The 12,679-nt window shown below is 47.6% G+C and overlaps 1 protein-coding gene and 1 long non-coding RNA gene across 5 annotated transcripts in view; one reads left to right on the top strand and one right to left on the bottom strand.

Annotated features, from left to right (window-relative positions):
• LOC146772231 (uncharacterized) overlaps positions 1-12,679 on the bottom strand; it is a 229,598-nt gene that overhangs the window by 21,338 nt on the left and 195,581 nt on the right. The gene's annotated exons all lie outside the window — the stretch shown is intronic.
• The window catches only part of JAK3 (Janus kinase 3), a 280,492-nt gene that overhangs the window by 90,375 nt on the left and 177,438 nt on the right, over positions 1-12,679 (top strand). For all 3 annotated transcript variants that reach the window (XR_014972378.1, XM_085639762.1, XM_085639763.1), the window contains exon 12: positions 773-907. Coding sequence is in view for 2 of the 3 variants with exons in the window: in XM_085639762.1 (XP_085495888.1) it covers positions 773-907 (135 nt within the window). In the remaining variant the exon portion in view is untranslated. The remainder of the gene's footprint in view (positions 1-772; positions 908-12,679) is intronic.

The following is a 12,679-nucleotide window of genomic DNA, read 5'->3' as shown; positions in this document are numbered from 1 at the left end:
GGGTCTGGTGGCTCAGTGGACGAAGGCATCCGCTGCAGGGGCCTGTGTTCAACCTCATGGTCTCAAATTTGCTGGAAAATGCACCATTTGCCCACTTTTATTTCAAAATGTTCTTCCAGGGGGAACATACCCACCCCCCCCCCCCCCGAACCCACTTAAGTGGTTCGGACTTGCTTGCTACGCTCGCTCGCTACACTGCCTTACTGTGTCCCAAAATGATGCATCTCCAAAAAGTGTGTCACCAACGTGAAAAGTTTTGAAAGCTGTGCCCTAGTGTGTTTATATATATATAGGCACAGAGCAATTTTTTAAACACAGGGATCAGCTGCAGTTGGAGCGTGTCTGTACTGTGATAATTGGTTCGGCTATGCGTAAACACAGGGGACAATGTATATTATTTTTGTTCTGTGCCCCATATGCGAGACCTATTGCTTGTTTTATTTCACAAAGGCTAAAAAGACAGTTTGGACATCACATCTTGATTAAATCTTTTCTTTTTTTAATTCTATCTTTGAAATGTGCATTGTTAAGTCTTGGCCAGATGTCTGCACCAAATGTTTTCACCCTGTACAACATTTCTCTTGAATTCTTTAAAAGTTCATTTATGACACATGTCGCCTTTCAAATGATGAGTAGTGCCCATGTGATGCCTGGACTGTCCCCTCCTCTGATGCTGAAGGTGTTTGCAGCTGCGCCCTGCGCCTTAAACAACAGCTGGCTGGTGCCCTGCACAGCCGCCCTGATAACCCTTCTCTGCTCATATTTCTGGCAGGGAGAAAGCCTGGGCCAGGGCTCCTTCACCAAGATCTTCCGAGGAGTCAAACGGGACGCTGTCGACGCCGATGAAGTCCACAGGAGTGACGTCCTTCTCAAAGTGCTGGACAGCGCTCACAAGAGCTTCAGTGAGGTACAAGTGTGTGCGGTGATGAAGATACTTTGGGGCATGTTTATGAACCCTCTGCTTTGCTCTTGCACCATGCAACGTGGTGCGACGCAAATGAGATTTATGAAGCCATACAAGGCTACTTTGCATGGCCCTGCATGGCTTCATAACACTCAAGTAATGTAATGCAGCGCAAATCGCTGCCTCGCATTAGCCTGTGCCAGGAAGGCATTTCCATGGGTGCTGCATGGATGTTTATTGCGTAAATACGGCACTTTCCTGCCCTTTCCTTGTGACGCAGGGCAGCGCGCCAAGGTAACTTGCTGCGCTGTGCTGCCCTGCGCCACTACAGTGATAAATGTGCCCCTTCATGTCCCCCTGTCGCGCCACAATCTGCAGGTATTGCATTTGGGATGCACGCAGTGCTTTAAATGGGCCGGTACTCACCGGTACTGAGTACCGACACTTCTTAGATTTATCGTTCAGAGTACCGGCACTTCTCCACTTCCGTGGAGAGTACTGGTACTCATGAAAAGTAAGACTCATTGCCTGTGCTGGTGAGCAGGAGTGGAACGTGTCTCTGGCAGCCAAGGCGCCGCTTCTGCAGCCCCCCCCCCCCCCCTCCATCTGAGCCCCAGCTGAGCTATTCAGCAAGACTCATTTGAATAATGTTCGGATACTCACCATCAAGCTGTGCTTGACAGAGCAGGGTCCATTCAGGCCCTGTGCTGTCAATCACATTCACACTATCCTGTGTGTTTGTGCAAGCACAGGAATCATGTCAGTGCCCTGGCAGTGGCCATTAGGCTACGGCCAGTCCGACCCTGGTGGCAATTAAAAAGCCATGGTAGGTGAACAGTATAGCATGGCTTTAATCATACCCTAGTATTTTGTGTGTCTGTTTATGTCTGTGTGGTTTCCTGTTTTTGTAAGAAAATAGTGAGATAAAGAGAGAGAATCCAGACACTCTCAGGAGGTATTTTAAAGAAAATGGATGGCACTTTGTTTGTACATGTTTGCTCGGCGACAAAGATTCATTAATAACGTAAAAGGGAGGGTGGGTGGTTGAGTGAGTGAGTGAGTGGATGAGTGAGTGGATGGATGAGTGAGCAAGGGTGGATGTATAGATGGATGGATGAGTGAAAGCATGCATGGGTGAAAGAGGGTGGATGATTGGATAAAAGGGCGGATGATGGGTGGATAAGTGAAAGATAGGATGGATGGATGAATGAAAGGTAGGGAGGATGGATGAAAGGGTGGATGATGGATGAGTGAAAGGAGGGATTGAGTGAAAGGGTGGATGGAATAAAGGAGTGAAAGGGTTGATGGATGGATGAGTGAAAGGATTGATGGATGAGGGAAAGGGTGGATAAAAAGATGGATGAGTGAAAGGATGAATGGATAGGTTTGGAGATGGATAGGTTCAGATATGAAGGGTGGATAGACGGAATGGTGAAAAACTGAATGATTGATGAAAGATTGAATAAAGGTTAGAATATAAAGGTTAAATGGCGGCCATCAGCAGGTAAATGGTAGGATGAAAGGATGAATGGATAGATCGATGGAAGAGACAAGAGATTTCTTCTGTGGAGGGTCATGATGAGTTGCTTCATTTGCTTGGTGCCATAAGAGCTTTGGTGCGACGTGGGAGTATTTTCAGTTTCTTCCTACTCGCGTGCGCAAAAATATATAGTATTGTGGCAGACAGCAATTAACAGTATGACATTAAGAAGGTGCAACCATTGCAAAAAAAGGAAGTTAACATATTACCGCATTTCTCTTTCATTTTGTGTACTGAGTTAACCTGCTTTGTTTATATAAACACATTTCTCATGTGTTTTGGTGTGTGCTATAGAAGTTGTTAAGTATCATCATGTCTTACCCTTAGCCCCGCCCCCTCGCTACACCTCTAGCTCATTTTAATGAGTACCTGCACTTCGTTTTTTCAATTTAAAGCACTGGGTGCAGGTGTTTAGTGCTGCATGTCTGTGAGGTCGCCTCTCAGCGCTCTGACACAGTCAGTCCTTCGCCTGTGGAGGGGGTTGTGCGCCGGGGCTGTCTGTAATCTGTGCATGTTCTGTTCTTAGTTTTCTTGTGGCCGGGCAGCAACCACCAGTGCGAGCCCTGTGAACTCTAGAAGGAGGCGAACCCGCTGCACACCGAGGCCCCGCGCGGGAGCAGCCCGCGCAGCTCCGGCAGTGCGTGCTCTGGCGTCTCAGGACAGCTCGTGAAACCGTTTCATCACTTGAGAGGCATGGGCCCGGAAGAGCAGAAGCACACACTGGCGACAAACATGTCGGCAGAAGCTGCAGCGTTACAGGCGCTCACAGGCGTGATGACAGCTCTGCCCTCTCCCCTCGTACAACCGAGGACGCGTCTTCCAGGTTACGACGCGGGGGCGCTCATTCAACGCGTCATTTGCGCAGACGGGCGCCAGGCGGCTCTGTATCTGTGGGTGGCATCGGCAGGGCAGCGGGACTTGACCCTCTGTGGGTGCAAACAGTGCCTGCGGTATCAGATGGCGAGCCAAGGATGTCTGATAGGAGTCAGGAAGGATGGAAGGACAGCGGTGCACGAGCGACACCACGCGGCTAGTAACATTATTGCATCGGTCAGAATAACCGTGACACAGGCGGCTGGAGCAGGGGACACAATCATGTTATCCTGTGCTACGCTATGTTGTAGTCTGGCCTCTCAGCGCTATCAGAGCAGGGGCGGCTGGTGACGTTTGAAAGAGGTGGGGCGTAAAAGTGCCGGGCAGTGCAGTGTGGCAAGCGAGCGTAGCGAGCGAGATCTACCCTATGAAGAATTTTCTTTAAAGAAAGTGAAAATGGTGCATTTTCAGGCACATTTCAGAAAGCAAGAATGTTAATAAACCATTCTATATATTCGCACCTTTCATCTTCTCCCTCATTATCTTTCATTCTTTCCGTCATCACTCTTACTCCTACCTTTAACCCTGCACTTAATCCTACTTGCGCTTAATCCTATTTCACATCTCTATTTACTCTTAGTCCTACAGAAACTTCTACTTACTCATACTTACACAAATTTGCACCTACTCAGTCCTATTTACACCAAATCTTACTTCTAATTAGTCCTACACTTCTTACTCCTTTCTTTTCTTGCTTATTCCTCTTCTTACTACTATGCTGATACTTCACCGCAAATACATAATGTAATAGCAGTCAAGGCTCGCAAATTATACCAAATGTAAACTGTCCAACTAGATAGGTACCAACTGGATGTAACCCGACTGAGGCAGAAGCCAACCTTCATGCGCGAGGCAGGCACTGCGCATCATAATACTGGAAAAACAATTTTGGTGAACGTAATAAACTGTTTTGAAAGAAGCACGCCACTCTTGTATCCAAAACGGAATGTAAATTAAGTACATCCCGTTTTGGAAGCGAGAGTGATTGTGCTTCTTTTAAAACAGTTTATTATGTTCACCAAATTTGTTTTTCTAGTAATATGATGCGCCGTGGCAGTGCCAAATTTGGTGAACAACACAAACAGTTTTAAAAGAAGCACAATCCCGTTTTGGTAGCAAGAGTGATTGTGCTTCTATTAAAACAGTTTATCAATCAAGGCTAGGCCCAGGGGGGTCGAGTGCTTCTGGAAAGGGCCTGGTGCATCCAGAGCAAGCAAGAGGCGTATTATAAACAATGAGTCATTTTATATGTGACTGTTCTGCCTCTGTTTTTCGTCACATTCAATTTGGCATTCACGGTATTTGCTGCTAGAAATCCGAGCTGTAATGTGAAGGGCATGTTAAAATATGACCTAGTGAGGAGGAGAATGGGAAATTCTGAATGCGGACGATGTGTACAGAGTGTTAACTGAGCCCACCCTTCACTGCATAAGTATTTCAGTACGTTTCCACAGTTTGTTTTTTTAACATTTAGCGAAATGTTCCAGCATGCGGCGACAAAAAAATCAAAACTTATTTCAACACCGTCAAAAACTCTGCGCAAAGCCTAGCTTTCAATTGCGCTCTGCTGTTGAGTTAACCTGCCATTTTTTTTTACCTTAAAAAGATTGCGTTTCGATCTAAAGCAGTTTGCTTCGGTATCTAAATTCCCTTCACGCCTCTCCTTTCTAGGTGTTCGCCTTCTGCAATGGCTTCATTTTGCAAAAAGTGACTTTACTTTAACTTTGGGACGTAAATTTAAGTAGCTAGTGAATCCCATCCACACAAGAGTCTCGTCAGAGTTGACCCAGGGCCACTCTCAGGATAAACATCCGAATAAATGCATATCCTTACGATCAAGAACGGATTATCGAGACCTTTGTTACCTTCATATGAAAGTTCTAAAAACAAACGGAACTACCTATTTCAAACGGTCGAGCCAGGACAAACGTGTAGTCAATGCCAGCAACATCACTTAGCATTTAAATGAGGTGATGCAGAGAAAACGATTCCACGCCAGAAGCCACAAAGGTCACATGATTTAAACGAAAGGCCACGCTTACAACAAACATTACCTCCGCTCCGAAAACAGATAAAGAGCAGTTGGAGAATATAAGCCTTAGCGAGTGCTCAGTCATTACTCTCGAAGGCTTTTACTGAAAATCGTCTTTTTTCTTTTTTATGAGTATTATAACTAACTCACCTATGGAACGTTCTCGCGCCCAGGCTCCTCGTGTCTGCAGACAGCATGGCGAAGCCGGAACTGGAAAGTGCTGGATTCTAACTCCTCCCCCAGCCCACCAATCATTTAAAAAATAAGCAACTGGAAGGACGAGACAGAAGTGACTGACACGCCCCCACGCCTACACTGTTTTAACCGGACTGCCCTGCCCCCAGCTATTGAAATGAATGGAGGGTTTCTGACTCCTCCCTGGGCCGTGTGAATAACGCCCAAAATCAAACCCTATTCTGGCAATGAAAAATAGACTGCGCCCACCTGTGTGTCGTCACTGTCCTGCTTTCTGGCTGAAGGTCGAAGAAATCTTCGCCCAGCCAGAAAAGCATGCACAGCAGATCCAAGGGCCATCCTCCGCCGCACCCTCAAAGAAAATACCCAGATTTACACATGTTTATTCACCGAGCAGCCAGCACAATTTATTGTTAGCTGCTCGGTGTTCCATCTTGCATTTTTTAATCCCCCCAGGGTGGCGGGGCGACGCCCATCTCGCCCCTTAGCACCAGCCGCCACTGAATCCGAGTTCGGTTTCCGTTACACCCCGGTCTTGATTTCGGTTGTTCGGATTCACCTCTGTAGTTCAGATGTTGTCCGAGTGCTCTTCCGTTTGCATGAATTAGTCGTACGTGTGAAATGTCTCATGCACTTGGCTGGCGGCCTTCACCAGCCTCTGTGTGCCAACCCAGGGGGTTAATGATATGATCTGTGGTCCTGTGCAGCAGCGACACCCAGTGGTGGCCTGGAGTGTTGTATTGTCGAGGTTCAGAGGGCGGGAGCCTTCATCTCCTAGGCCCTCATTACAAGCGCTTCAGAGTATCAGGGCACTCATGTTGCACCCACAGTTGCACACGTAGGGGGCATCTGTAGTTCTGCAATGCTCCACCTTGAGGGCCTCATCAGGACCGGGCCACTTTAAACCAGAGTGCAGCAGCCAGCAGTGGCGGCTCCTCCTCAATGGCGGAGGAGCATCACCCCACTGCCTTGCTCAGCGCCAGCAAATGTAAAATAAAAGGATGTACTTGCATCATTTTATTTTACATTTGCCGGCTCCTGGCCAGCGGTGTTGGGAGGGGCGAGGCCTAGGTATGGGAGGGGGGAGGAGGAGTGCTCCCTAAGTGCTCATGTGTGTTTGGCAAGTCATCTTAGGCCGAACAAAAGACACAGGCGCACTTAGGTTTTCTCCCGCCCAGCTGCTTTGTGCAGCATGACTGGAGAAACCCACAGACTCCCTGGTCAGAGCAGGGTGTCTTTCCTGCCTGCTCAGACCAATCCCAGCGCTACTCTGCAGTGCAGGCATTGGACAGCGAGTCTGTCCCAGGGGCTGCTGGGACAAGGCAGGAAGAGGAGAGGCGGCGCAATGAAATGTCACGCTGGAGGCGGCCGGCAGCAAAAGGTACGTTTATTTTTTTAATTGTATTTTTCACCCCATGCAGCCCTGCAGGACGCATCCTGTGAGACCCCACTGGCCCACCACCCTCTGTTTATGGCGGCTGCCACTGGTAGCCAGTCTTTATGGCTTTGGCATGATCCTCAGGGATCAGGTCGAAAGTCCTACATCAGTCTCACTTAGTGACCTCTCAAAGTAACTTGGCGCTAGTGTGAGCTGAAGACGTCGGAAGCTGTAGTAGCCTCGTGAGGGCCAGTGTGATATTGGCCAATGCTCTGGAGTGAGAAGACAGACTTTATTTATTTTTGATTTCTTTTGTTTTTTTATGTAGTAGTACTCTAGCACCTGTGGGCTCTTAGGTCCTTTTCAACTCAACCAGGCTGGGTGAAATTTGAATTACGCTGGAGTAATTTTTGTAGTTTGGTGATGGTGTTACTCTTTTGAAGCTTGCTCACATCATTTTGACTGTTTTAGCGCGAGCCCTACCGCAGCATCACAGAAACAATTAACTAAGCGGGCGTGAGCCGCCCTGCGAGTGTTCATGTCTGTTGTACTGAGGGCTATTTTCTTAGCGCAGAATGAGTCCTCAGGCCCATTTTTGACCAAGGGTGCATTTTGCAGTAAATTCTGGAATACACACTTGAGTAATTCTGCGTAATCTCACATCATTTTTCTGTAATTATGCGTAATAACGCTATGGCAAATTAAGCAAGTTGCAGCCAGAGAACATACAGACAAAACAGGCCACAGTAATGAGAACTACAAACACCTGGACAAATGCGCTGCAAGCGGTGGAGAGAAGGAGGCAGGACAAGACAGGAGGAAGCCGAGAGAAACTAGAGCAGGCGAGAAGGGACGTAGCGGTCAGTACTCGCTGTAGGGGTCAGGTGGGGTTCAGTGGAGGCCGCTCCTGGATGGGACTTTTAGGGAGGACGGGCGCCAGCGAATGAACAGGCGGAAGAGGTGGTGTTTCAGATGTTTCTTGAATGGAGGCAGAGTAGGCTGGGTTCTGACATTTGTCGGGTCAGAGGTCCATGCAGCAGCTGCTGCTCAGAGAAGGATCGTTGTTTTGTGGCCAGGAGGCTTTGGACGCTTAGGAGTCCAGCCAGGGACCATTGTGACCGCTTTAGGTTCTTCGTCCTGCTGAGATGGGGAAAGGGCGGCCAGGGATGAGAGGGGGTTGGTATGTAGGGCCTTGTAGGGTAAGCAACAGAGCTTGACGACAGTTCTCGCTTCTATGAGAAGCCAAGGTGATTCACAGCAGAAAGGTGAAATCTCATCTTATTTCCTCGAAGAAGCCACTAGCCTGTTTGTGAGTGAAGCATGGAAGGTTTCGGACCAAGTGTGATTAAAGACCCCTGCTGAGATTGCCTTGACAAACTCCAGGCGAGGACAGCGCAGCGCGCGCGGCTCTTTCCACTGGGTTTGGGAATCATGTCTATGTTTATTCTCGGGTGTGGAGCAAGACCTGCGCCCTCGGGTGCAGCATCTGATGACTTTGGTGCAACAGCGCCACCTACTGGCCCAGGACATGTTGGCATAGACTGAGCTGTAGCCCGGTGCAGTGGTTCTCAGAAAATTAATTATTACCAGGTTAATAAAGTGTATATAAATAAGGAAGCAGAATTAAAATTGAATTTTTAAAAACAATTCTGTAAATGTGAAGGAATTTGAAATTGGGGACTAAAAATTAAGTAGGTTTCTTCAGATTGATTGCTGGGGGCAGTGCAGGCGCATCAAACAAAATATAGTAGGACAATGAGTGGCCATGAATGAATTTAGAAAAGCTCCAACGGTCACATTAAAAAAGGAAAATTTAGATTTATTTACATTGGTTTCTGAATTAAATAAAATATGTCATCGATTGTGTATTTGTTTGATGCATGCTTGTTTCCGTATTGTTTTGCAGTTCAACTTATCGAACTAGCTTTAGCTTGGGTCCCCGGGGTTCCAGCAATGATTGAGTGGGGTTCCCCGGGTTCCAGCAATGATTAAGTGGGGGTGCACGGGTTCCAGTAATTCCAGTAATGGTTATGTGGGGGTCCCCAGGTTCCAGTAATGATTAAGCGGGGGTCCACGGGTTCCAGCAATGATAAAGTGGGGGTGCCCGGGTTCCAGTAATGATTAAGTGGGGGTCCCCGGGTTCCAGTAATGATTATGTGGGGGTCCCCGGGTCCCAGTAATGATTACTTGCGGGTCCCCAGGTTCCAGTAATGATTAAGTGGGGTCCCCAGGTTCCAGTGATGATTAAGTGGGGTCCCCAGGTTCCAGTAATGATTACTTGCGGGTCCCCAGGTTCCAGTAATGATAAAGTGGGGGTGCCCGGGTTCCAGCAATGATAAAGTGGGGGTGCCCGGGTTCCAGTAATGATTAAGTGGGGGTCCCCGGGTTCCAGTAATGATTATGTGGGGGTCCCCGGGTCCCAGTAATGATTACTTGCGGGTCCCCAGGTTCCAGTAATGATTAAGTGGGGTCCCCAGGTTCCAGTAATGATTAGGTGGGAGTCCACCATATAAGTCAAAGGTCAGGAACCACTGAGCAGAGCACAGTTTGCAGTGACACCTTCTAGCCAGATAGCATGGCGTTGGCTGAGGCCTGTGAGGAGCAGGCAGACACTAGTACAGCACTGCCACCTACAGGCCAATGGCTTGATGGCATAGGCTAAATTCTTTCCTAAAGCACAGTGTGCAGTGACACCCAGACAAATGCTAACATATCAGAAGAAGAAAGTGGGAGATTTAAAGAAGAATAATTGGGAGAATCTTTTTCCGCCATTGACTTCTATTGAAGCAGAGTACATTTCAGGCAGAAGACAGCCAAAATAAAGCCATTTTTGTCTTCACAAATCAAGATTCTCCCACTTGAATTGGTTCTATTGGCATGTATGGTTTATCGGGCCAGTGCATTTTAAACACCCTGCTGAGCGACCATGAACCGGAAGTAATCTAGGGTCGGTCCCACAATGTGTGTCAGTGAGTCTCTGTCTGCAGGGGTAGCTCCAAGAGCTCATGATACCACTAACGCGGTGCCGCAACCCCCATATGGCGTCATCAATTGATTATTCAAGTAATCGGCGCCATCTCTGCCCCAGGCAATAAAGCCTTGTAACTCATCACCCCTAACGTGATGATAGATGGGACATACTAATACATAATGATGGATGTTGATTATGGCGTACAGTCGGACAGATCTAGTGGGCCCATAGTACGGTGAGAGGGTGCAGGCGACTCCTTCATCTCTGCGTTATTATTCAGCCAAAACCTGGAGGGTGGGAGCCTGTGTGACTGCGTTTCAATGTGAGTGTGTATACGTGTGAGTCTGGCAGCGTGAATGGCTTTAGATGCACACTGATTGCGGACCTTTTTAATACCCCCTTGGTTTTTATTTTTTAATACACGACATAAGCCTGTATCCTTCCATGGTCACGCTTCTCTTTTTCTACTTATATGTCTCTTTATAACCATTTCTAGAATCCTTCATCCTACTAGGGTTCCCCTTAACCTCTCCTCCTTATTGCCCCTGTAGTCCTCCTGGGATACCCCCGTCTTCCCCGTCTTCCCTGACTTACCCCGTAACCTTTCTCCTAATGTTTTTCTGGACTTTCCTCCGTTAAAGTCTTCTTTGGTGGTACATGGTCCCTTTCATCTAATTTTATTTCTCCTTGCAGAGACAGTCCTCACTGGAGGCCTTCTGTGGTGGAACATGCTCCCTTTAACCTGTTCCTCCTTCTATTTTGCTAGCATCATCCTCACTAGAAGGCATCTTTTGTGGTGGTACATGACCCCTTCAGCCCCCTTTTCTTTCTTCTTTCTAGGGATATCCTTCCCTACAGGGTTTCTTCTGTGATGGCCCATGACGCCTTTCTGTTTCTTCTTTACATCGACAGTTCTCTCTAGAATGTTTCTCCTGTGATGGTACTTGTCTCATTTGTTCTTCTTTGCAGGGATAGCCCTTGTTAGAGGGTTTCTTCAATGATGGTTCTTTGCAGAGATAGCCTTCGTGAGAGGGGTTCTCCTCCGATGCCACACATGCCCTTTCTGTTTCTTCTTTGCATGGATAACCCTCACAACAGTGTTTCTTATGTGATGACACATGCCCCCTTTCTGGTTCTTCTTCGCAGGGATAGCGACAAACCAGGGGGTTTCTTCTGTGATGGCACATGTCCCCTTTTTCTTTCTTCTTTCCATGGATATCCCTCGCTACAGGGGTTCTCCTGTGATGGTACATGTCCCCTTTCTGTTTAATCTTTCCATGGTAGCCCTCACTACAGGGTTTCTTCTGTGATGGCACATGCCCCCTTTCTGTTTATTGTTTCCACTGATAGCCCCCACTGGTGGGTTTCTTCTGTGATGGCACATGTCCCATTCCTGTTTTACTTTCCATGGTAGCCCTCACTGGTGGGTTTCTTCTGTGATGGCACATGCCCCTTTTCTGTTTTACTCTCCATGGTAGCCCTCACTGGTGGGTTTCTTCTGGGATGGCACATGCCCCTTTTCTGTTTATTCTTTCCACTGATAGCCCTCACTGGTGGGTTTCTTCTGTGATGGCACATGTCCCCTTTCTGTGTATTCTTTCCATGGATATCCCTCACTGGTGGGTTTCTTCTGTGATGGCACATGTGCCCTTTCCGTTTATTCTGTCCATGGTAGCCCTCACGGGTAGGGTTTCTTCTGCGATGGCACATGTCCCCTTTCTGTTTATTCTTTCCATGGTAGCCCGCAATGTTGGGTTTCTTCTGTGATGGCACATGTCCCATTTCTGTTTATTCTTTCCATGGATATTCCTCACTGGTGGGTTTCTTCTGTGATGGCACATGTGCCCTTTCTGTTTATTCTCTCCATAGTAGCCCTCACTGGTGGGTTACTTCTGTGGTGGCACTTGTCCCCTTTCTGTTTATTCTTTCCACTGATAGCCCTCACTAGTGGGTTTCTTCTGTGATGGCACATGTCCCCTTTCTGTTTTTCTTTCCATGGTAGCCCTCACTGGTGGGTTTCTTCTGTGATGGCTCATGCCCCTTTTCAGTTTATTCTTTCCATGGACATCCCTCACTGGTGGGCTTCTTCTGTGATGGCACGTGCCCTTTCTGTTTATTCTTTCCATGGTAGCCCTCACTGGTGGGTTTCTTCTGTGATGGCACATGTTCCCTTTTTCTTTCTTCTTTGCAGGGATAGGCATCACTAGATGGTTTCCTCTGTGATGGCACATGTACCCTTTCTGTTTATTCTTTCCATGGTAGCCCTCACTGGTGGGTTTCTTCTGTGATGGCACATGTCCCCTTTCTGTTTATTCTTTCCATGGTTGCCCTCACTGGTGGGTTTCTTCTGTGATGGCACATGTGCCCTTTCTGTTTATTCTTTCCATGGTAGCCCTCACTGGTGGGTTTCTTCTGTGATGGCACATGCCCCCTTTCTGTTAATTCTTTCCATGGTAGCCCTCACTGGTGGGTTTCTTCTGTGATGGCACATGTGCCCTTTCTGTTTATTCTGTCAATGGATATCCCTCACTGATGGGTTTCTTCTGTGATGGCACATGTGCCCTTTCTGTTTATTCTTTCCATTGATACCCCTCACTAGAGTGTTCCTTCTGTGATGGCACATGTTCCCTTTTTCTTTCTTCTTTGCAGGGATAGCCCTCACTGGATGGTTTCTCCTTTGATGGCACATGTCTCCTTTCTGTTTATTCTTTCCAAAGATACCCCTCACTAGAGTGTTCCTTCTGTGATGGCACATGTTCCCTTTTTCTTTCTTCTTTGCAGGGATA

Source organism: Triturus cristatus, chromosome 12, assembly GCF_964204655.1.
Source record: "Triturus cristatus chromosome 12, aTriCri1.1, whole genome shotgun sequence".
In the NCBI taxonomy this organism is placed as follows: Eukaryota; Metazoa; Chordata; class Amphibia; order Caudata; family Salamandridae; genus Triturus; species Triturus cristatus.
The sequence above is the reverse complement of the archived record's forward strand: the minus strand, read 5'-3'. Positions and strand labels throughout refer to the sequence as shown.